At 40.4% G+C, this 24,063-nt stretch overlaps 1 protein-coding gene across 5 annotated transcripts in view; it reads right to left on the minus strand.

The window, feature by feature from the left end:
- Window positions 1-24,063, minus strand: part of LOC107566873 (IQ motif and SEC7 domain-containing protein 1-like) — a 224,830-nt gene that overhangs the window by 55,764 nt on the left and 145,003 nt on the right. The window contains exon 1 of one of the 5 annotated variants that reach the window (XM_016252672.1): window positions 14,603-14,866. The exons of 3 other annotated variants lie outside the window; for them this stretch is intronic. In XM_016252672.1, the coding sequence (XP_016108158.1) occupies window positions 14,603-14,679 (77 nt within the window). In that variant the 5' untranslated portion in view covers window positions 14,680-14,866. Of the gene's footprint in view, window positions 1-9,103; window positions 9,166-14,602; window positions 14,867-24,063 lie in introns of those variants that run through there. One more of the 5 variants, XM_016252815.1, reaches the window with a different exon arrangement.

Here is a 24,063-nt window from a genome sequence, read left to right on the forward strand (position 1 = left end):
AAAAGAGCTGCCATCAGAATCAGCAGAATCAGCAGAAAACCACCACCTGCCCACCTTCAGCAAAATATACATATTATGTAAAATAATCATATATACAGTGGGTACGGAAAGTATTCAGACCCCCTTAAATTTTTCACTCTTTGTTATATTGCAGCCATTTGCTAAAATCATTTAAGTTCATTTTTTTCCCCTCATTAATGTACACACAGCACCCCATATTGACAGAAAAACACAGAATTGTTGACATTTTTGCAGATTTATTAAAAAAGAAAAACTGAAATATCACATGGTCCTAAGTATTCAGACCCTTTGCTGATGGTGATTTTTTTTTGTTAGTGTTACGGCTGATAAACGATAAACAAAACATTATAATTCTATAATACTTTGACTAAATAAATTCGAAATAAATGATAACAAAAATATATTTAATTTTTTTAAATTATAGTAGAATAAAAATAAAATAAACAAAAATAAAACAAATATTATGGCAGATAACTGATAAATAAATTAGAAATAAACAACAACAACATATATATACTGTGTATATATATATATATAAGGTATACCTATGATGAAAATTACAGGCCTCTCTCATCTTTTTAAGTGGGAGAACTTGCACGATTGGTGGCTGACTAAATACTTTTTTTCCCCACTGTATATTTAATGGCTGATAATACTATAATATAGTATTTTGTCAAAATAATATAAAAATAAACTACAACTAATAAAAATCACTCATTTTTCATACTGTACATTAGGGCTGAACGATTAATTGCATTTGCGATAATATCGCAATATGAAATAACGCGATTTTTTTTAATCGCAGAGGCTGCGATTACACGGTCACCTGACACGGGAGAGTAAAGAGGGGTGTTCCACTTGAAGATCAGATCGGTGTATGACATCAAAGTACGGCGAGAGAAAGCATAAGGAGACGTCCGCGCTCTCTTATAGCTCTCAGTGCTTTGATGACACACACCCATCGGTCTAAGCAGCGCTGTTTCAAGTCGAGCGCGGGCCATCAGCAGAAAAAGAAAATAAATAAAACGGTAAACAGCCAAAGAACGTAACTTATAATGGGAGATGGATCGGTTTGTGAAAGGGAGAAAAGCCATAGATGAAGTCGCACAGACCCAGGCAGGTGCTGGTCATTCAAAAGCTAAATGCAGAAAATATGATGAGGCATATCTTGAGCAGTGGCGGCTCGTCGGGGGAGGCAGGTGTATAATTTTAAGGTGAAAATGGGAGGAGGACGATTCGGGAAAGGGGGGCATATTTTTTTTATAGGTTTAAAGGGGGGCGTGACCAAAAAAGTTTGAGAACCACTGGTCTAAAGCTAACAGACAGTGTTTAAAAAGTGCAGTGCACATGCTTACATATGCTTATTACAGTGACTTTGAATTACCTTAAGTTGTGTGGTAAAGCAACAGATTTGTTTTTATATTTCTGCAATCTACATTAGTTTGTGTGATTTGTTACTGACTTTCATATTAATGTTTACACCAGGCTTATTTAAACATAATTATTACATGCTTACAAGGTTGGAAGTTCAACAAATCAGTCAATGTACTGTGATTGTAGTTGTTAAATAAAAATGTCATTCATATCAATTCATGCATCACCTAATTTCATCGTAACATATAGGTCTGGCCTACAGAAAAGAACATTTATGTTTAATCTATCTAATAGTGTGTTGGGCATACTATACAATGATTTATAGCTTGTCTTTGTTGAATAATACAGAACATAAAGAGCTTTAAAAAAATAATTGCATATTAAATCGCAATATTGGTAAAAAAAAATCGTAATTAGATTATTTTCCAAAATCGTTCAGCCCTACTGTACATTATAATGTACACTATAAAAATAGATATTCATTTTGAGATTTGCTAAAGTTACAGGCATTTTAAAAATTACCTTTAAATGAGCGATAATCTAGATAATCTAAAGGCAAAAATAAGCAGCACAACTAAATTTCCGACATCGGCTGATACTGATAAATTAAACAATCTCTAATATATCAGCAGATAACGCATACGGTACCGATTTACTGCACACCCCTTATCTGTTCTGATCTTTTCAAAATGACAAAATATCTATCCAGACTTCACTGCAAAACTCTGAACAAGCAATATCAAAACCCAGACCTCCACAAAAATGTCAAAAAGAGCTCAATTATTCCCCAGCACCTCCGGCGAGATCTTTATATAGACCTTCTCGGTCTACAGAGTGAAGTAGCCTGGATTACAAAGACAGAGCGGCTGGAAGCAGAAGGGTAATGAGTGACAAGCATGCATCAGCAAAAAGACAGAGCTGCCTAATTACGGCTTATACCTCCATCTCTGGCTCTGCTTAAACACAGGAGCGGATGGAGGCAGGCATTGAAAGAATGTGAGGTTCGCTTCACTTCATGTTTCCTGGATATTACTTTATCTCAGATGTTTTGAGTGGCAGTTGAAAAGCATCTCCCGAAATGAATAATTTTGATTCAACCCCAAAAAAGCAAAGATTTTACACTTTGTTCCAGAGTCTTTCAACATCATTTTTTTATTCGTTACATCTGAAGAGGGCGAGAGAAAAACGAACAGACCGTCTCGGCTGAGGCAAAGCATCATTTTAGTTTCCACTGAAGGGATTTCCTTTTTTCTCTCTCTCTCTCTGTCTCTTTCTTTCCAGTAGATTAAAATCCTCTCCTTCCAGTCTCTCATGCATAATTATGTTCATCACAAAGGATGAGCCTTTTAAACGGGCAGGAATTGCAGATGAGGCTGGATTGGTTGCCTGCATGAGGTAATTGATCTGGAGTTTCTCTCATATTAGTCCTGCATCGTTTGCTAGATTCCACTCCTGAATAGGACAATACAATATATTTTTAATAATAATTTTTCTCTGAGCTCTATTTGCATTGGATATAAGATCATGAAAATAATGATAATTATTACTCAGAATAATGACAATTATTAACCTATTTTCTTATTATCACTGAAAAGCAATATTTGAGCCTTGAAAGTAAATGTTTTCATAGTATAATTAATTGTTTCATCTTAAAAGAGTCCTTGCTATTAACTTAAAAATACACAATAAATCAGGCCAGTCTGAAAATGGCCAAATGAAACCGAATAACAGCAAGTCTCAAAAATTTGAACTCGCTTGAGGTGAATGCTTTAGAGCAGAAAATCAATATAGTTCTCAAAAGCAGCATAAAATAGGACCTTTCCACAAACTACAGTTTGTTTGAGGTGAGACAATATAATTGTCAAATATGTTTGGTCTCAACACATCTATCTTTGAAGAGGAAGAATAGCCAAAGCATGTCTCCCTGGTTCTCTAATATCATTCAAACAGTCCACCCCACTATAAAAGTGCCCTAAATTTGTCCGGCATCAAGAGAGGCTTTCAAAAGAGCCTTGCACAAGAGTAAAAGAGCTTCAGAAAAGCTCCCACCGACTTCAATCAATACTTCAGAGGAGAAGAACCACACAGAAAGTTAAGAGTGATAAACAAATTGACTTTATTCTGTGTGTAAAATGACAGTGAACATGACCTCCAGACAACCTTTTTCAGATCTAATAACAGTTTTACCACATAAATCGAAGTTCCAAATGTTATGAACATCAAGACGATGAATAATCGCTTGAGGGTGTGTAAATAATGATAGAACATTCGTTTTTGGGCGTACATTCCCTTTAATTCTGTGCTTTTAGAGTATTTGGCTATTCCAAGTCTTTCCACCCTGCTATTTGCACTCTTTATTATTATTCTCACGAACAGAAGTTGTGGTACATCTGTGGACAAAAAGACTGTGGAAACAGTTTCATGTTTGGGTTCAGAGTAAAATAGCTAAATATTTCTGACCACGTCACTCAGTCAGACATTTTCTTCCACTTTAAAATGGGAAAAAGTCAGTCTCATCTTTCCTCTCTAAAAGCTTCCTCTTTAGCGGCTATTGTGCCGCTCCTAGCTGTTTTACAAGGGTAATGATGTTTATACGAGTTACATAAAGGCATGCTGGCGTGCACAGCTCTGTCAATGGAACTGAAATCCACCAATTCGTTTGCTGTGAAAAAATTGACTTTTGAAGAGTCCTTCATATTGAGCTTTTTTGAAATGCTATAAACAAAAATAGAAAAAAGGCAGAAAACTCCCATTGAAATGTCACTGAGAGTTTCCCGTGGTGAAAATAACAATCTTTCCAGTAACACACAGGTGACACAGTGGTCCTTGAAAATGATATAGTGAGATACAAAAGTGGTCAGAAAGGGAAGAACGGAGTACAGATCTTTGATGTTTGCAGCTCTGCATCATTAATTGTACAATTCAATACCTACAATTTGCTCTGGAGCAAAAATCCTTAAAGGGAGGAGCATGGGATAAACTAGATGACCAATTTCAGATCTAAAATAGTGGCCAGAGGGGATGTTTGTGTGCATAAGGTTTAAAGGGTCAGGCAACATTAAACAGGAGATGGACTGACCTATTCGCAACGAGGTCACGACCGCCATCAATTTTAGATGTGCAGCAGAGAGAGACAGTGCTGGGCAATGTGCTGTGAGATGCATAAAATATGGAGCCCCAGGTGGAGGGGACAGGCCAATATCCAGCCATTACTCTGGCCTTGAGCTGACAGACCACTGGCTAAAGGTTACATCATGAAAAGGCATTCAAGAGCTAAAGTCCCAGTAAAATGTACACAAGATTGTGAGGCTTTAAAGGGGTAATATGATGTTGCTAAAAAGAACATTATTTTGTGTATTTGGTGTAATGAAATGTGTTTATGCAGTTTAAAGTAAAAAAAACACATTATTTTCCACATACTGGACATTATTGTTTCTCCTCTATGCCCCGCCTTTCTGAAACGCGTAGATTTTTACAAAGCTAATCGGTCTGAAAAGCGAGGCGTGCTCTGACTGGCCAGCTATCCAGTGCGTTGTGATTGGCCGAATACCTCAAGCGTGTGACGGAAATGTTACGCCCCTTACCATACTGTGATGCCCTGTCCGGCCGGAGCTACGATTAAAAAACATGAAAACCCATTACAAATGAGGCATTTGTTGCATCCAGTGGGGACATAATTACGGATTATAATGACTTATACTGTCTTTTTACGCGTTGCATCGCGCCGCGTAAACATAAAACCATGTCTGCATTTGTGATCGGAGAAATGACAAACAACAAGTGCTACTCTACACTGCTCAAAACTTGCGTTTGAATTGTCAGTGGCAAATCCTTTAAATGAAAATGTACTTACAGTCTGTGAGTCAGAACAGCCGGCATTGTAGTCTACTCTACCAGGATCAGGAAACAGTCCTCCATAAAATGTGCAGCACACAAATGAATATTTGGGTTGAACTGTTCTGGAACAGTGTTGTAAATACAACTTAACCACTGATTTCTAGTCGTGTCCTCTTTTGGAAGGCCAAACAAAGTAGTTTCGCTTTCACGATGAAACACAGCGTCACACACAGCGTCCTTGAGTGAGTGGAGGCCTGCGGCTAGAGTGAGGAACAGCCGGTGGGCTTGCGGCAACCACATGTGACAACCCCGGGCTAGACTCCGCTTCATCCACGGTGTAAGCCAATCCGGCTATCCACAGCGAGAAGTTGATGTATTTCCTCAGCGACCAACACGGATCAGCTCCAAGCATGACAAAGCAGTTATCGTCCTCTTTTGGAAGGCCAAACAAAGTAGTTTCGCTTTCACAACGAAACACACAGCGCCTTCACGTCATGGCGGCAGCAACAATACTACAGCGAGAATAAAAGTTACGCCTTCTTTCTTTGCATGAACATTTGGGCGGCGTTATGCTAATTTCCCCACATCGTGACATAGACATGTGGGGGCGTGTTAGAACGAGCTGTTTTAGGTAGGCATGGTTGACTCTTAACTTTTATAAAGAATATCTCTTTGGATTTGAGACTTTAGTCTTTGCAACTTTACAGATCTTCTTTATGCACCAAGAGATTGTAACACTTCAAAGAGAAAGGAAAAAATGAAATCGCATCATATGACCCCCTTTAACAGAACATAAAGACGTGCCATTTTCTTAACATAACACCATCAAATCCATTAAAACTGTCTAATAAGTGACATTCATTTTACAACAAGAGATATAACACATGTTAAAAGATTCAGCACCCACAGAAAGGACTTTATGAGCTGAAAGGTAAGCTTTGGTACGATAAGACGGGATGGATTGGATTTCAAATGCATTTGAAAGGTAGGGCGATTCACTTTGTATTGTTTAGGCAGAGCTGATATAAATTTAATGAGTACTCCAGATCTCATTCAGATCGAATAACTAGGAGAGCAAGAAGTATGAATCCTTTCATAAACGGGCTGATAGGAAAACCATTCATTCAGTTTAAAAATAAACCATGTTAGAGATTCACAGAAATCATGAAGTGACTGTTCAACTGCACCACAAAATAAAACAACGACTCATCAAACCAAAGAATGTGTCATGTGATTATACTGCTGAATGTAACCTAATTACACAGTGTAAACCGCAACCCTTGCTCTGAAATATTAATAGATGCTAATAAGTATATTGGCACTGTGTCAGAGGAAAACGGGAACAGTGCCTTCAATCGTGATGACATGTTTGTCAATGAGGAAAAATGACTAAATAATGAGTTTTTCCAAATTGGAACATGAAATTTCAACAATACACACCACTTGCCATGGAAAGCAATGTTCCCTTTAAAAAAGAAAAATACATAATAAGTTTGATCATAGATAGATAGATAGATAGATAGACAGATTTCCCAGAGATCAAAACAAACAAGCATTCATGTGTCTCATATACACTCTTAAAAATAAAGGTGCTTCAAAAGGTTCTTCAAGCGATGCCATAGAAGAACCATTTTTGGTTCCACAAAGAACCATTCAGTCAAAGGTTCTTTAAAGAACCATCTCTTTCTTACCCTTTTATAATCTGAAGAACCTTATTTCACCACAAAGAACCTTTTGTGAAACAGAAAGGTTCTTCAGATGTTAAAGGTTCTTTATGGAACCATTTAGACAAAAAGGTTCTTCTATGGCATCGTGAAGCACCTTTATTTTTAAGAGTGTAGGCAAATGACTGAACTAGTACAAAAATATCTGCAGGCTTCTCTTGTAATCTCTCCCCACATTGCGGTGCAGTTTCCCATCCAGCCGAGAGGTCGTGAATCAGACAGCATTGCTTACTCACCCACAGACAGTTCAGTGATCTGTCTAGAGACGTGCTGCTTTCTTTCTGCCACCGTTTGTCCACTTGATCAGTCAAACGATTCTGAAAAATTCCAGTGTCTCCTCTGAATATAGAACTCAAATCTCTCACGTTGATATTGAATTGATGCAGGTTTCTTCTTCTTGCTGTAAGGAAAGTCTAAAAAACGGTGACATCCAATCCATGAGCAACTTTTTGAAGTCTGGTTATAAGTCTAAAAAAGCCTGACTGCAGGCAAAGAGAGCAAAAAAAGCCTGGCGATTCCTTTACAAAACACAGGCTCCAGCAAACAGGTCGGCCCCGAGAGCCCCCTCCAAACGTTTGGAAAATATTTGCAAACGTCTGGTGACGCACTGGAGGAAAACTCACGGATGCAGACAGCCAGTCAGACAACCCATAGGAAACACGGCATAACTGAGAGATTCATAAAGTTCTCCAATGGAATCAAATAAACATGAATAAGAACTGGTATTCACAATGAGCCAAGTCTGAATATGGACAAGTCTAATGTTTCAGATTGATTCAAGTCAAACGAGAGTCAATTTTGATTACATACATTATGGACTTTGCGGCAAATTCTACAACCAAAAGCCTTAACTTTTAAAATGTACCACATTTAACGCTACAGGAAAATGGAGCTTTAGTCAAAAACTATTGAAAAGAAATGGCTCATTAAAGACATTTGCTTGAGGAATCTGGCTATACTGGTAGTGCTCTATGTTTTTGATTCACTAAACCGAACTGGCTCATAAGAATCATTTATTTGTGAGCTAAGCCATAGAAGGAGATTCTAACAAAAAATGACTTAAATTTCAGTCTGGTTGGGAACTACATCACATGAACACAGGAGTTTCATCTTCATGCAAGCTATTCCCTGAAATATACAGTATGTATGCCCCAGGTAGAACCACAGGAGACGATGTCGGGAAGAACCACAAGAAGACAACTACGAGAGAGTGCTATATGTCTGTGGATATAGAGGAAATGGACAATGTCTGAAACAGAAGATCTAAATATGTGTGTGTCTATGGAGGAGAGGACAAAAACGCCTTTACACTTCCACTACAAAACAACTGTAAAGCAGAGGATGATTCAGAAGATTCAGTTGAGTCTGTGGCTCACCAAATGCTAGGGAGCAAATTACAGAGCCCTGGAAAACTGGTTGGCTGCTGTGGTGAATGAAGTGGCCTTTAGTCACTAATTTTAGCCAAGCTGGGTGGAAGCACACAGTCTAGTTGAGCTATTAATGAAATGACTGTACTAATCTAAACAAAATAATAGAACAAAATTGCAGGCAATTTTAATGATAAAGAACAAATTAAGCCATGTTCTGTATGTGTTTTAGGGCCTTATTTCAGTGACTTTTAGTTTTTCACTAACCACGCATAAACGTTGTTTTCTCAAAAACACAAACATGTACATTCATGCTGCTCACATATTATTGTAGCCCAGTTTGTGCTAATTAAAGTGTAATCAGACTTTAGCCATTAATATGCTTTTAAGATACTGAAAAAAAACCCATAGGGAATATCAAAACTTCTCAAGTGCCCCCAAACCCCCTCAGACCCCAGAGGGTTAAAGTCCAAAAGCTGTACTTAATAAAATGATTCTTCATGAGATGTTTATTTTTCAAGCTAATACACATTAGCTACGCATTACTCTTGGTGAGTACTTTCGTTACATAGAAGAAAACACTATAAAGGTTTACTGTAATGACAAAAACGTGGAAATATTAACTATCTATAAAATAATGTTACCACATCTCACCCTAACCTGATTTTTCCTGCCCTAAACTGTCTAACACAGTCAAACCATCATGTGTGAATGGACAGAACAGGTGTTTCGCTAGAGAACGTCAGAAACTTATTTTTGCTTGATTTATAGATCTCCTACCTTATCGTCCGCACTGAAATGCAGTATTTCCACATCAGATTCAACATGAGGGCATTTCCTGCCTGGCTGCTCGATGAGGATCTTCAAAACAAGGTGGTGTAGATCCAAAGAGGAGGAGAAGAAAATACAGTGGAGCTCAGCATGTGCTGCTTGACTCAACTCAACTCCAATCACCCAGACTAGCTGCTCCTTCCTATTTCTTTCCCTTCTCTCAACCACAAACGGAGTGCTACGCTTGAAGTGCTCACAAGTGGGGGAAAAAAAATTCACTAATTCATTCACCCCCCCCCCCCCCCCCCCCCCCAGTTCAAGTTACAGCAGTTGTTGCTGCTTCTGAAGTATAGGCGTCTTTAGCTTTGTTTATGCAGCCATACCCAAACGTTCCCCTCTGAGAGAAGTCGTCTAGCAGCAATCAGAGGTTCCCATGCTAGCCAAGGAATGGAGCATGCTATGTATGTACATCAGAGACACATCCGGATGTACTCGTTCTCCTCAAGCAGATGCACTGTCAGCTGCTCGCAGGGTGTTTCTTTTGGTTCGGAGGTTGTTAAATCCTGGTCTGTGTCAAAAGGGAAAGGCAGGCCCACTTGGGCAACACTTATGCCAAGTGTGACACATCTCCCTAAGGAGGCCAGGGAGGGTCTGACCAATGTTTATACTCTCAAATATGACTTGTGGATGTAGTTAATTAGGCTCAATAACATCAAATGAGTGTCGTAATGGAATTTGAATGTAAAAACGCAGATGCTGTTGAGCTGAGTGAGGCCAGATTTGTCCTGAAGAACAGTGCTGAGGAGGCTATGAGATCATAATCAAAGGCTGTCATTGGAGTAAAGGCTTGGCACGCTCCATGGAAATGGATTACTCTCAAAAACTGTAACTTAAAGCCTTGCTCACTAACACTGGAATACACATGGGAAAGCATGTGAGGAAAAGCTATGAAGAAGAAAAACTAAATGGGAGCCAGTAAAAGAACTGTGCAGAAACATGGAAATCAAACTAGTCAGGAACCTTTTAAAATGAACTTTAGGTTGGCTTAAAGTTCTGCAAATACAGATGAGTGAAATATAAAGTGAGATCGATTTTAGATGATAGCATTCATTTTTGTTTGGCTCTGTTCACCTCCTCACTGGTTTTGAAACTATTCCACAACCTTCGGGTTAAACTGTCCACTGTAATTTAAAGGGAAGGTGAATATTAAAACATTTTACTTTTACTTTTTTTAATATAACAGAGTTTATGTTGTGAAGCCAACTTAAAATGTACAAGGAAAACTATCCAAAAAAATTACTTAGGTACACTACTTTTCAAAAGTTAGAATTATTATCAATGTTGAAATCCGCATAATATTTTTGTGGAAATGGGATATATTTTTTCAGGATTCTTCGATGAACAAAGTTCAAAAGGATTTATTTGAAACAGAAATCATTTGTAACATGATAAATGTCTTTACTGTCACTTTTGATCAATTTAATGGATTCCAGCTGAATAAAAGTATTCAGTTTTGATTATATAAGGCAAATTCTAAGACCAAAGTTATAACCTTTAAATCGCACCATATAGTAATCTTACAGGAAGTCTGGTGTTCGTTTTTCCATAGGAAATATAGCCTACAACAAAATATTATGAAAGCAAATTAATAAATGAAAAACTTAAATCTGCTTGCTTTCCATGCCAACTTGCCTGAAATTTCACATGCTGCTGAAAACAGAAACCCTTTTCAAAAGGATAGGAATAATTACCAGCACCTTTCTAAAGCAGCCTTGTTTTGTTGTTTCTGTTACTGACATCAGAATACTTCCCCGAAGACTGCCACATCCTCCAAAAAACATCCTCCCTTTCTCTAATTACTGTCCAACACATTCACACACATATGTCTGGACAGAAAGAAACACACATACACACTGGCACACATATACATGTTTTTTTTCTTTTTCTGTAGCCTCCAGCTTCTTGGCAGCGAAAGACTGAACAAAAAGCAATATGGACAAAAGCATTGCAATTCAAGGCACAGAGCACACAAACACACACACACAAACCAGCTTTAAGTCCATCATAAAGTGGGGGGCTGCTGTATCACTGTTAAAGCTGACAGTTTAATACTGGCTAATAATGGAAGTGCGGAACACATTATGAGGATGAATTTATGACTACGGCTTTATTTATGTCATTGATGTGCAAGTTTAATATCTCACTATGTAGTCTCCATCTGACATACTAAAATTATTAAAAGACAAATCAATATTTATTTGGTAACTAGTCACATAATATGCAGGTTAATGTACAGTTACACTGTTATTAATGCAACGAAACCACTTTAAGATGATACTGTACATTACCTCTTTCATATTAGCCTAACCTGAGACTTAGTTATGTCATTTCAAGTCATTCATCATCATCATAATCCTAAACACTGGCACAGACTAAAGGACTGCTTACACAATGTCCAAATCAACTACGCAACACCAGAGTGTAAATAAAAAAATAAAAATAGAAATAAAAAAGGCCACATTTTTTTATCAGTAAAGATAAAAAAGTCTGTGAATGAGTAAAAATAAACAAAATATTTTTTCATAAATTATAATACATTTGAACAATTCACTCATCTGTTTTACATATTCTTTCTAGACATACATTTTTATCGGTATTTGTGTCCACTGGAAATCAATCTTGACCTTGGCACTGTTAGCGTAATTTTTCGCCGGTTAAGCAATGGGAACATACAGTTCACTCCTATTTACACAAACAAAATAAAAGAGTGAGAATGAACAGAAAAGAAGCCCAGTTTCTGCTTCACCACAATTACAAGCGAAAAGCTCCATAAAAGGTGAGTCTGTTTTAAGAAATGACCACAGCAGGGGAAAAAAGAAACTCTTGGTCTTTTTTATTTCAGCCTCCAGACTTAAAAAAACATTCCAGCCGGCACGTGTACACCCACCTCCACAACTGAGGTGAATATTAATGATCTGCTCTGCTAATTTGCATATGGAAGGGATGCTGTGTTTGTCCCCACTTTGGCACAGAATATGTTTCTAGACCACAGATATCCAGTAGATGTTGTTTCTGTAGAGGCTACTGTAGATGCAGTAACAATAGATTCAGAATGAGAACTAAAGGAGAACTGAAGCCAGTAGAAATTAATGGAGAACAAACTGGTGTAATTAGCAACACTAATGACTGTATCATATTAATCAGTGAAGCACCTGTATGTGAAGTCATATGAGGTTTTGTTTCAGCCTTAAAGGGCCAGCGGCCCTTAATATACTTTATATATTAATGCAGCTATTAGAGGCACCTTCAGCTAAAAGAGAGTATTTTTTCCCCATCAAATCATCCAGAGAATCCGATGACAGGGTAAAATGCTGTTTCTGATAAGGCAATTGAATATATGTCTGATTCCATTATCAGCGTTATTGTTTGCCCAACAAAATTGCAAAATGTTAACGCTTATAAATCATTTTAATGTGCTCTAAAGAGGTTTCAGTGGGCCGCTTATATCCTGACAGTACCAGCTGCATAATTCTGTTCTGAAACTCCTACACTGAGTATCTAACATATGGCGTGCAGAGAATACAAATAAAGGGATATTTTTCTCTTTTGTTTCTTCAGTTTTGTTTTTAAATGTGAGGTTGAAAGTCACCAACGACACTGTATATTGTGCTAGATTGACAGCATTGCACTGCGCACAAAAGCCACATTGTGTGAACTGCGCAGTTTTCACTGATTACAGCAGTCAATTGAAGGACACGGTTAGGCGAGAAGGTCAGCACAAACAGTTGACAGGGGATTTCCTGAGTCGCTGTTCGAGTCAGAGATGTCCGGATTCCTTAGTCAGCAAAGGTTAAGCAAAACAACATCATGTTGTTTTTTTATGGTGGTCACAGGAGGGGAAGAAGATGGGAGACCCATAAACTTCAAGGCCTACAGGTATCAGTAATGACAGCTTCCTCATCAGTGATACAACAACTTATATTATGTATAATATAATATAATACGGGGGGCCGTTGAATGCTTGAATCTGATTGGTTGACGAACGTTCTAAGGTTGCAATTATTTTCAGAGAAACACACAGCAAAAGTAGTTCCAGTTATTTCAAAGGTCCTTACAGCTTACAACAGCATAAAAACCGAAACCCACAAAGACACTGACCAAGATACAAAATATAGTAAACAACAGGAAAAAAACGGACAAATTATTTCCATATTTTTGCCACAAATTTCCGTTTAATTATGTACGGAAAGCACATGCTCTCTTTCTCCTGCTCTCGGAAACATACACGTGCACAGAAACTTGTTGTCAGCACTGCTCTGATGATTTTATCACTAATATAGTTTAGCAACTTAAAAGCTATTCTTGAAGCAGATGAACTTACAGTTTCACTATTAGTTGAGATGCTGCTGCACTATTGAGAGACGCGCAGACTCAGGTAATTCACACACACTTAATCTCTCTCTCTTTCTCTAATAACTTCATAACTGCATTAGTCTGTGAGCAACGGCTCAAGTCTCCATTACTAGGTCTAAAATTATGTTTTAGAATTAGAGAGGTAGGCGAAGAATGAGATGCGTAAGAAATTAATCCTACACACAAGAGTGTTTTAAGGACAAAAACCTGACAAATGTCTCGAAATACGACATGTGATTCTGAACGATGTGTTGAGGTGTTGTAACTGTAGTATAAGTGGAATAACTGACTCCGGTCTGTTGAATTATTAGAAAATAATTTTCTAATAATTCAACGGTCAATCGTCAATTATTTCTTATATATAATATAATAATCGAAACTACTAAATAAAAGTAAAACATTTAATATCTAACTACTAAATAAAAAATACAGTATATAAAACTACAAACAAACAAATATTTCATGTAGTTCTCAATATTAGTTCATAAAAAAGCAAGTGTAATAATAATACAAGGATTTAGTTAAATATCTATATATTTTTTAATTAAATATTGCTGCCACTGCGTAAAATTTCATGTCAACTTAAAACCAAAGCTTAAAGTTCTGCTGGATGTAAGAATGAAGACTATCCTCAAGCAATGACAGAGTCCCGGACAGAACACACACACACACACATGACCCATCACAGGACGAAGCCCAGGGGCCCGCCGCATAACATGCCCCACAATAGAGGATCAGATCTGTGATGGAAACGCTTGTCAGGTCACAGAAACACAAAAGAGCTCGAGTTAAATCAGCCTGACTCGCTGTAACCTCAGCTTTACAGCCCTCAACTCACAATAACACAAAGACACACTGAACTGAGGTCAGTCATGGCTCTTTACTGACTGAATAACAGCCTATAAAGCTGATCTGAAAACTGTTACTGAGGGAGAACAATACAATGCAGACAATGACTTTTTAATTAGAAATTAATTGCTCATAATGTGACAAAGAGAAGCACATTATCATAAGCTGATAATACCTTCAATCATTTGTAAAGTCAAATTTATATAAAAGCAATACAGACGCCAACACTGAACAAAGACCTCTTACCTTTTATAGAAGCCATTGAGAGGCTGTAAGCAAAGAAACTGCCAGTAATCCAAGCAGAAAGTCTTGAGCTTCAACATTTTCCTGAGCAAGAACTGACGAGTTTAGTGATTTAGCATCCCTGCTAGCCTGCATAAAACAGCTGAGATCCACGTGGTTGCACCATCACACCTGACTCAGAGGTGTTTGAGTGACGGTAATTATGCCAAACGTCCTGTAGATCTACGATACGACAGGGCCTCAGTGGTGGCTGTAAGTCCTTCCAGCACGAATAGTAACACCCTTTGTGATGTCTCCCACACCCTCAAATGAAGGTCACACACACACACACACACACACACACACACCATGTGTCCGACTCTACACCGCTTCAGGGATGTGACACAAAGTGTGTGAGAAAGATATCTGTATATCCTAACACTAATCCAGCAGGCCCAAAACAGTCCAAAAAGATTAAAAATAAGATAATTAAAAAGGAAAAAGCTCAGCTTTGAATTACAGCTGCTTCCATTGTCTGTCAGTGCTGATGACAGAGTCCAGCTCCAGTGTGCTTCACCGCAACCACAAAGCCCCCTACGCCTCCCTGCCTGGCCCGTATTAATTATGCTTTATCTGATGGTGCGCTCCCTTTGCCAGCCATGTGTGTGCTGAGCAGTGCTAATCACTAGAAGCACATGGTGATCAGCAGGGACCGACGCTCACCAAACACAAGCTGGCTGATTTACAACCCCACTCTGATATGCTGATGCCCGTTGCTGAGATACGAAATCACTAGCGATTAAAATGCTAAATGGAAGCCTTAAGATGATGTTGATTGGCTGAGAGTGGGAGAGTGGGTGTGGCCAAGTTAGTCAGTGAGGGTACTAATTTTTTTCCCCCATTGTATTTCAGGGGAGCTGACATGAAATCCCAAGTAGTAATTTCTTCTTAATTTTAGGAAACTTTTTAATTTTCTTCATAATATTAATTGAGAGATTATTTTGAGTAAATGTAACTTTTAGTAAATTAGTATGTCACATTACTTGACTCCCAAGTGACCTGCAAAGAAAGAAAAAGAAAGAAAGAAAGAAAGAAAGAAAGATTGTGACCAGTTACAGCACCTAAAATATACACCTTTCCTTACATAAATATCAAACATAAGATCAAACATAAATTTGATCTTGTCGTCAAAGATATCAAACAATATTTTAAACAATATTTAAATAATACCTTTAAACAATAACTTTTTTGTACATTTTTGTAAATTAAAAAAAATATTTGTCACAGTACATGGCTATTTAAATGCTGCAAAAAAGATAGATAATTAAAAATGGTAATGTAATAAAATATATAACTTCACTTAAAAATAAATTTGATCTCAATATTTAAAAAAATCAAATAATATTTAAACAATATTTTTTAAAACCAATTATTATTAACATATATTAATATTTGTCAAATATATGTCACACTACATGACTATTTAAACAAACTGCAAAAAGCTAAAATATTCCTAAAACTGTAAATAAATACAGTAAGTAAACATAACATATAAATGTTAACCTAAACACACAATGTTAAAAAGTTCACAGACTTTATTAGTAAAGTTATACACGGTCGAAAGAAAATAAAAAACAATTAAATTAAAGACACATTATTATGCATGAGCTGACTCTAAACCTGAATATGCAGAGAAACAAATGAGATGTGACCACAGTGTCACGGAAATTGAATGCACTGAAAGAGGTGTATTTAAGCACATGATAGCACATTCACACAATCCATTTCAAGGTAGCATGACCAGTAATTACCAAACCCTGTAGGCATTCATTTCTCTAGAGAATATCAACAAACTTGTATGTGTGTGTGTTTGTGTGTGTTTGTGATGCTCGTCGTTATGCGAGACACTGAAGCCCCTGCATGCAGACGAATCATTCTGCTCCCTCTCACGCCCTCTAAACTCTCTTCAATCCATCCACAGCCTGGAACTCAAACAACAAACACAGTGCTCTCGCTGTAGATTGGTACAACAGATCAGGGATTTCTTTGTCTAAGTGTAAAGTGAGAAATGCTAAATGACGCTAGCAGCCAAACAGAGCTCTACAGAGTTGAGCATTCATCCTGTTTGTTTGCCAAGGCACAAAAAGTCGAATGGTAAACACTAAAAACGCACATCATTCAGCAAAATATAAAAATATATACATATACAAATATACATTTATTATTATAATTTTTTTTACATTTTATGATAACAGGGGCCTTAAATTGAACAAAATCTCTTTAAAACATTTCCAAATAGGTTCATTATTCATTAGTTCTTGGCTGATCCAAATGTTTTATGACTAGTAATCACATCCCAGACAGTCAAGTCACTTAAAAAAAACAACTACACTCCACCTTTCTGCAATTTAACTTGGAACTGTATTTAATTTTATGTTCCCATTTACTTGTTCAAAACCCATAAACATAAGAGAGCCACACATGTCCCTTTTCCTCAGTAATGAGTCTCAGCAAACAAAAAGGGTACTTTAGGGGCCCATTTTGTCGAGGAGGGGGCTGGGGGTTGGTGTTGCCCACTAAACAAACGAGGAAACATCCATCAGCTGGTTGGCTGAGATGACTGTCGCCTACTTCCTCTTAGCATCAAGGCGTTTTAAATGCTACATGATCATTTAAACCTCCCAATTTAAAAAAAGTTGTAAAATATATACAGTATTTTTCCTATATATAGAAGTAAGAGAAAGAAAACAATAGAAGTAGTACTCATTCTTTAAAAGTCAATCGCTTAGCTAGGCTAAAAATATCATTTGAAGGCTCCAGTTTCTTCAATGAGAAACAAATCTTTAATGGGGGAAGGTGTAAGTGTTCTTGAGCAGGCAGACTGGGCTAAAGCCGCCCATTAGTCCTTCTTATACACCAGGTGTTGGCTTTTCAGGACCCAGCTGTGCTCCACATCCACAGTAAATGAGCCACGCGGCTCTCTGGTGCTAATGACAGCGGTCAGCACCCGAGGAAGCACACACCACACACTGCTATTAATGAACCAGTGCTCTGCGAGAACTCAGCACCAGTTAATGGACCTCGGGCACAGCCATATGAATGCCAGTTTTACGATGCAAGGCATCATATTCATGAATGACACTCAAGGGAACGCAGGGGAAAATCTCAAACTGATAGATTTGTGGTAATTAAAGGCTATATATGTAATGCATGCATAAAATTGGCTGCATTTATTTGATCAAAAATACAGTTAAAACAGTAATATTGTGAAAAATATTTTAATTTAATTGAACTGTTTTTAAAATTGTATTTTATCCTGTAATGGTACATTTTCAGCATCATTACTTCAGACATGATCCTTCAGAAATGTATTATTAGCATTAGCATTAGCACTTTACAATTTGCAGTGCTTTTTAAATATGAATGATTAGCTTAAAATTACGAACTGTTTGAATATACCAATTATTCAGACAAATATTAGTTCAAATGACACCTTGGCTTCAGAACAGTCTTACAGATTTAAAAGTGGTAATATACAAACGGTAGCAAAAATCAATTAAAAATAAAACATACTGCAAAATTACAAATTTATACAATATGAGGTAGCAGAAAAAATCTATTATGTACAAATCAGAAGTCATCTAGACATTTTATGCCAAGTATACGCCTCAATACTATCTAACCAGGGATATTACATTTCTTTGTGATTGTTGGATAGCTGCATTACTCATATATGGTACTAAATTTTTAGTAGAGTAAAAATTTACATTCACAGAAAAATCACACCAGTAAGTATTTCACACAGAGCTACCAGCTGTGTAAATACAGGTTGGTTTCATAGTCCCAGGGACTGTTTTGATATACATAAGAACTGATTATATTACTATGTTTGTTCTATTGTAATGGTTCATCCCCGAGCCTGATGTCTCTTCAAAGACAGATTTTCTAGTGAAATAGAGAGCAGGGTTTTTAAATGTTAAATGTTAAATGGGGGGAAGCTTGGAGATGCTTTTATATCAGTCCAAAAAACACTGCCCTCCCTGCAGGTAAAACCAGTTTAAGCTGGTCGTTGTGTTTTGAAACATGGTTTCTAGCAAGTTTAAGCTGGTAGACCATCTTGGAGCAGCAGATATATCAGCTTAAGTCGGTTTTTGGAACATGCAAGCAGGTCAACTAGCTAATAACCAGCTTGGACCAACAAAACATCAGCTACCATGTGCCAAAAAATAGCTTAAACTGGATTCCCCTTCAGGAACTCGAGCTGCGTCGAGTCGCTTTGGGAACGCCCTTGCGTGACCGCGTTCTGAAGCACGTGTCAAATCCGTCCAATGGAGCAGCGAGACGTCACGAGCAGGGTGACGTAAGCACCAGAAAGCATAAAGGCACATCCGGCCGGGCGCAAACCAGCTTCGATGAAGTAGCGCCTGCAGGGATGCAGGGAGTATGGCAAATAGACGCGGCGTCTCGTTCCCTCGGGGAACCATGGTTACATACGTAACCTAGAGACGTTCCCCTTCAGGAACTCGAGCTGCGTCGAGTCGCTTTGGGAACGCCCTTGCGTGACCGCGTTCTGAAGCACGTGTCAAATCCGTCCAATGGAGCAGCGAGACGTCACGAGCAGGGTGACGTAAGCACCAGAAAGCATAAAGGCACATCCGGCCGGGCGCAAACCAGCTTCGATGAAGTAGCGCCTGCAGGGATGCAGGGAGTATGGCAAATAGACGCGGCGTCTCGTTCCCTCGGGGAACCATGGTTACATACGTAACCTAGAGACGTTCCCCTTCAGGAACTCGAGCTGCGTCGAGTCGCTTTGGGAACGCCCTTGCGTGACCGCGTTCTGAAGCACGTGTCAAATCCGTCCAATGGAGCAGCGAGACGTCACGAGCAGGGTGACGTAAGCACCAGAAAGCATAAAGGCACATCCGGCCGGGCGCAAACCAGCTTCGATGAAGTAGCGCCTGCAGGGATGCAGGGAGTATGGCAAATAGACGCGGCGTCTCGTTCCCTCGGGGAACCATGGTTACATACGTAACCTAGAGACGTTCCCCTTCAGGAACTCGAGCTGCGTCGAGTCGCTTTGGGAACGCCCTTGCGTGACCGCGTTCTGAAGCACGTGTCAAATCCGTCCAATGGAGCAGCGAGACGTCACGAGCAGGGTGACGTAAGCACCAGAAAGCATAAAGGCACATCCGGCCGGGCGCAAACCAGCTTCGATGAAGTAGCGCCTGCAGGGATGCAGGGAGTATGGCAAATAGACGCGGCGTCTCGTTCCCTCGGGGAACCATGGTTACATACGTAACCTAGAGACGTTCCCCTTCAGGAACTCGAGCTGCGTCGAGTCGCTTTGGGAACGCCCTTGCGTGACCGCGTTCTGAAGCACGTGTCAAATCCGTCCAATGGAGCAGCGAGACGTCACGAGCAGGGTGACGTAAGCACCAGAAAGCATAAAGGCACATCCGGCCGGGCGCAAACCAGCTTCGATGAAGTAGCGCCTGCAGGGATGCAGGGAGTATGGCAAATAGACGCGGCGTCTCGTTCCCTCGGGGAACCATGGTTACATACGTAACCTAGAGACGTTCCCCTTCAGGAACTCGAGCTGCGTCGAGTCGCTTTGGGAACGCCCTTGCGTGACCGCGTTCTGAAGCACGTGTCAAATCCGTCCAATGGAGCAGCGAGACGTCACGAGCAGGGTGACGTAAGCACCAGAAAGCATAAAGGCACATCCGGCCGGGCGCAAACCAGCTTCGATGAAGTAGCGCCTGCAGGGATGCAGGGAGTATGGCAAATAGACGCGGCGTCTCGTTCCCTCGGGGAACCATGGTTACATACGTAACCTAGAGACGTTCCCCTTCAGGAACTCGAGCTGCGTCGAGTCGCTTTGGGAACGCCCTTGCGTGACCGCGTTCTGAAGCACGTGTCAAATCCGTCCAATGGAGCAGCGAGACGTCACGAGCAGGGTGACGTAAGCACCAGAAAGCATAAAGGCACATCCGGCCGGGCGCAAACCAGCTTCGATGAAGTAGCGCCTGCAGGGATGCAGGGAGTATGGCAAATAGACGCGGCGTCTCGTTCCCTCGGGGAACCATGGTTACATACGTAACCTAGAGACGTTCCCCTTCAGGAACTCGAGCTGCGTCGAGTCGCTTTGGGAACGCCCTTGCGTGACCGCGTTCTGAAGCACGTGTCAAATCCGTCCAATGGAGCAGCGAGACGTCACGAGCAGGGTGACGTAAGCACCAGAAAGCATAAAGGCACATCCGGCCGGGCGCAAACCAGCTTCGATGAAGTAGCGCCTGCAGGGATGCAGGGAGTATGGCAAATAGACGCGGCGTCTCGTTCCCTCGGGGAACCATGGTTACATACGTAACCTAGAGACGTTCCCCTTCAGGAACTCGAGCTGCGTCGAGTCGCTTTGGGAACGCCCTTGCGTGACCGCGTTCTGAAGCACGTGTCAAATCCGTCCAATGGAGCAGCGAGACGTCACGAGCAGGGTGACGTAAGCACCAGAAAGCATAAAGGCACATCCGGCCGGGCGCAAACCAGCTTCGATGAAGTAGCGCCTGCAGGGATGCAGGGAGTATGGCAAATAGACGCGGCGTCTCGTTCCCTCGGGGAACCATGGTTACATACGTAACCTAGAGACGTTCCCCTTCAGGAACTCGAGCTGCGTCGAGTCGCTTTGGGAACGCCCTTGCGTGACCGCGTTCTGAAGCACGTGTCAAATCCGTCCAATGGAGCAGCGAGACGTCACGAGCAGGGTGACGTAAGCACCAGAAAGCATAAAGGCACATCCGGCCGGGCGCAAACCAGCTTCGATGAAGTAGCGCCTGCAGGGATGCAGGGAGTATGGCAAATAGACGCGGCGTCTCGTTCCCTCGGGGAACCATGGTTACATACGTAACCTAGAGACGTTCCCCTTCAGGAACTCGAGCTGCGTCGAGTCGCTTTGGGAACGCCCTTGCGTGACCGCGTTCTGAAGCACGTGTCAAATCCGTCCAATGGAGCAGCGAGACGTCACGAGCAGGGTGACGTAAGCACCAGAAAGCATAAAGGCACATCCGGCCGGGCGCAAACCAGCTTCGATGAAGTAGCGCCTGCAGGGATGCAGGGAGTATGGCAAATAGACGCGGCGTCTCGTTCCCTCGGGGAACCATGGTTACATACGTAACCTAGAGACGTTCCCCTTCAGGAACTCGAGCTGCGTCGAGTCGCTTTGGGAACGCCCTTGCGTGACCGCGTTCTGAAGCACGTGTCAAATCCGTCCAATGGAGCAGCGAGACGTCACGAGCAGGGTGACGTAAGCACCAGAAAGCATAAAGGCACATCCGGCCGGGCGCAAACCAGCTTCGATGAAGTAGCGCCTGCAGGGATGCAGGGAGTATGGCAAATAGACGCGGCGTCTCGTTCCCTCGGGGAACCATGGTTACATACGTAACCTAGAGACGTTCCCCTTCAGGAACTCGAGCTGCGTCGAGTCGCTTTGGGAACGCCCTTGCGTGACCGCGTTCTGAAGCACGTGTCAAATCCGTCCAATGGAGCAGCGAGACGTCACGAGCAGGGTGACGTAAGCACCAGAAAGCATAAAGGCACATCCGGCCGGGCGCAAACCAGCTTCGATGAAGTAGCGCCTGCAGGGATGCAGGGAGTATGGCAAATAGACGCGGCGTCTCGTTCCCTCGGGGAACCATGGTTACATACGTAACCTAGAGACGTTTTCCAACAACATGTTTGTTTGTTGTCAATAACCCACCGCACTGACAAATACTGCAAAACATGGCGACGTGAGATCATGTTACTGGCACTCACTCCTAGTCTCCATCTTGTCTGCACTCACTCTGCTAACTTCATTACTTCCCTCTTTTCTCTTCACAATGTTAACATCCTTTATGACAGAGCTGTATGGCTTCTTTTAATTCCCCCGGTGAATGGGGTGATGATCACGTCAGCGATACATTTTACAGATAAAACGCCTGAAGTGGTGTTATCTGCGCTTCTCCGGAAACCAATAAGCGCTAAATACGGTCGGGCTTCGGCTCGTGGGTCGCCTTAAAGACCCCCGAGAGGCCTTGGGCACCTCAAACGGGTAGGTGGGTGTGTAATTGCAGTTACTGTCGTGGCACGTGGGGCCAGATGGGGTCTAAGCTTTAATGATGAGGGTAGGCTGTATTTTTGTGGCCTCAATATCACTTCTCTGAAAGATGGCTATCATGGCGAAGAGCTCTATCTGGGCTCTGGCAGATAGACTAATTTATCTCGCTATATCCTGCCGTGCTGCTATTCTGTAGAAGGTGTCCTCAACCCAGGGTGAAGAATTATGACGGCCAATTGCCCGCAGGCTTGAGAGAAGCCAATATGTACATGGCTGATATTCAAATTGGCTCTTTTTAAAATCAACAAAAAGACACTGCTTATGGATATCCATCTGCAGGATGGATAAAACAACATCTAGAACATAAAAAAGTGCTGTATATTCGACGAACTGAGGTTGAAAATCTCTTTTATAGCAGTATGTTAAAGTCCTCCAATCTGCTGAGGAAAAATGGTGTGACAGCTGAGGGAATTATTGCCTACTGGTGGCCCGTTTGGTGCTAAATGGAGCACCGGGATATGTATTTATGACCCTCGTCAGGTTTCTGGTGGAAAAAAAAAATTTGAAGAGGGGCAGAAAAGCAGAATATCTTTGTCTATTTTTAGTCTGGTATTATTGTGATCACTCCCTTTCAAAGGTCTTCAGAAAGCCCCTTTTTTCCCTCACTCTCAAAGCTGGAACAATAGCTGCCTGTGGACAGTCCCTGTGAGAATCGTTCAAGCACAAAGAAACACTGGTGCGAAACTCACACCCAGCTCTGGATGACATCAATTCACAACTATTTAGATAGTTCCAAACGCCCTAAAGTGGATCATAATGGCACTTCTTGACGTGTCTCTTTTCTCTCAAACATCTAAATGGGCAAATTTGCAGTTTGATCTAATAGGAAAACCATTAGTGCAATATAAAAAGCAAGATATCAGCACCCCTACAAAAAAAAATTACACACATATATATATATATATATATATATTTCAATTGTTTTCACTTGCAATATTTCAGTTGCTCTCTCTCGCCATACACACACACACACACACACACACACACAGTACATATGCAAAATTAAAATATGCAGATATAATAATGCAAGAAAATTATATTTTACTAATATTTACTTCATTATTTTTATTTATTTTATTATATTTCTATGAATAATATATAATTAAATAAAAAAGTCATTCTATATTGTGTGTTTTTTGGACATTTATGTTAATAAAATAAATTATTATAATAAAATAACCACTTCTTGATCTTTATTGAAGATAATCACACCATCTTGTGAAATTCTCCAATTATTTTTTTTGTCAGTAACTCTGCCATTCTAAGAGCATTCCTTGAGCATATCCAAGATGTTCTTTGATTACTAGTACTGCACACCCTTCAGGCTTTTCATATG

Source organism: Sinocyclocheilus grahami, unplaced genomic scaffold, assembly GCF_001515645.1.
Source record: "Sinocyclocheilus grahami isolate Dianchi unplaced genomic scaffold, SAMN03320097.WGS_v1.1 scaffold3.1, whole genome shotgun sequence".
Taxonomy (NCBI): Eukaryota; Metazoa; Chordata; class Actinopteri; order Cypriniformes; family Cyprinidae; genus Sinocyclocheilus; species Sinocyclocheilus grahami.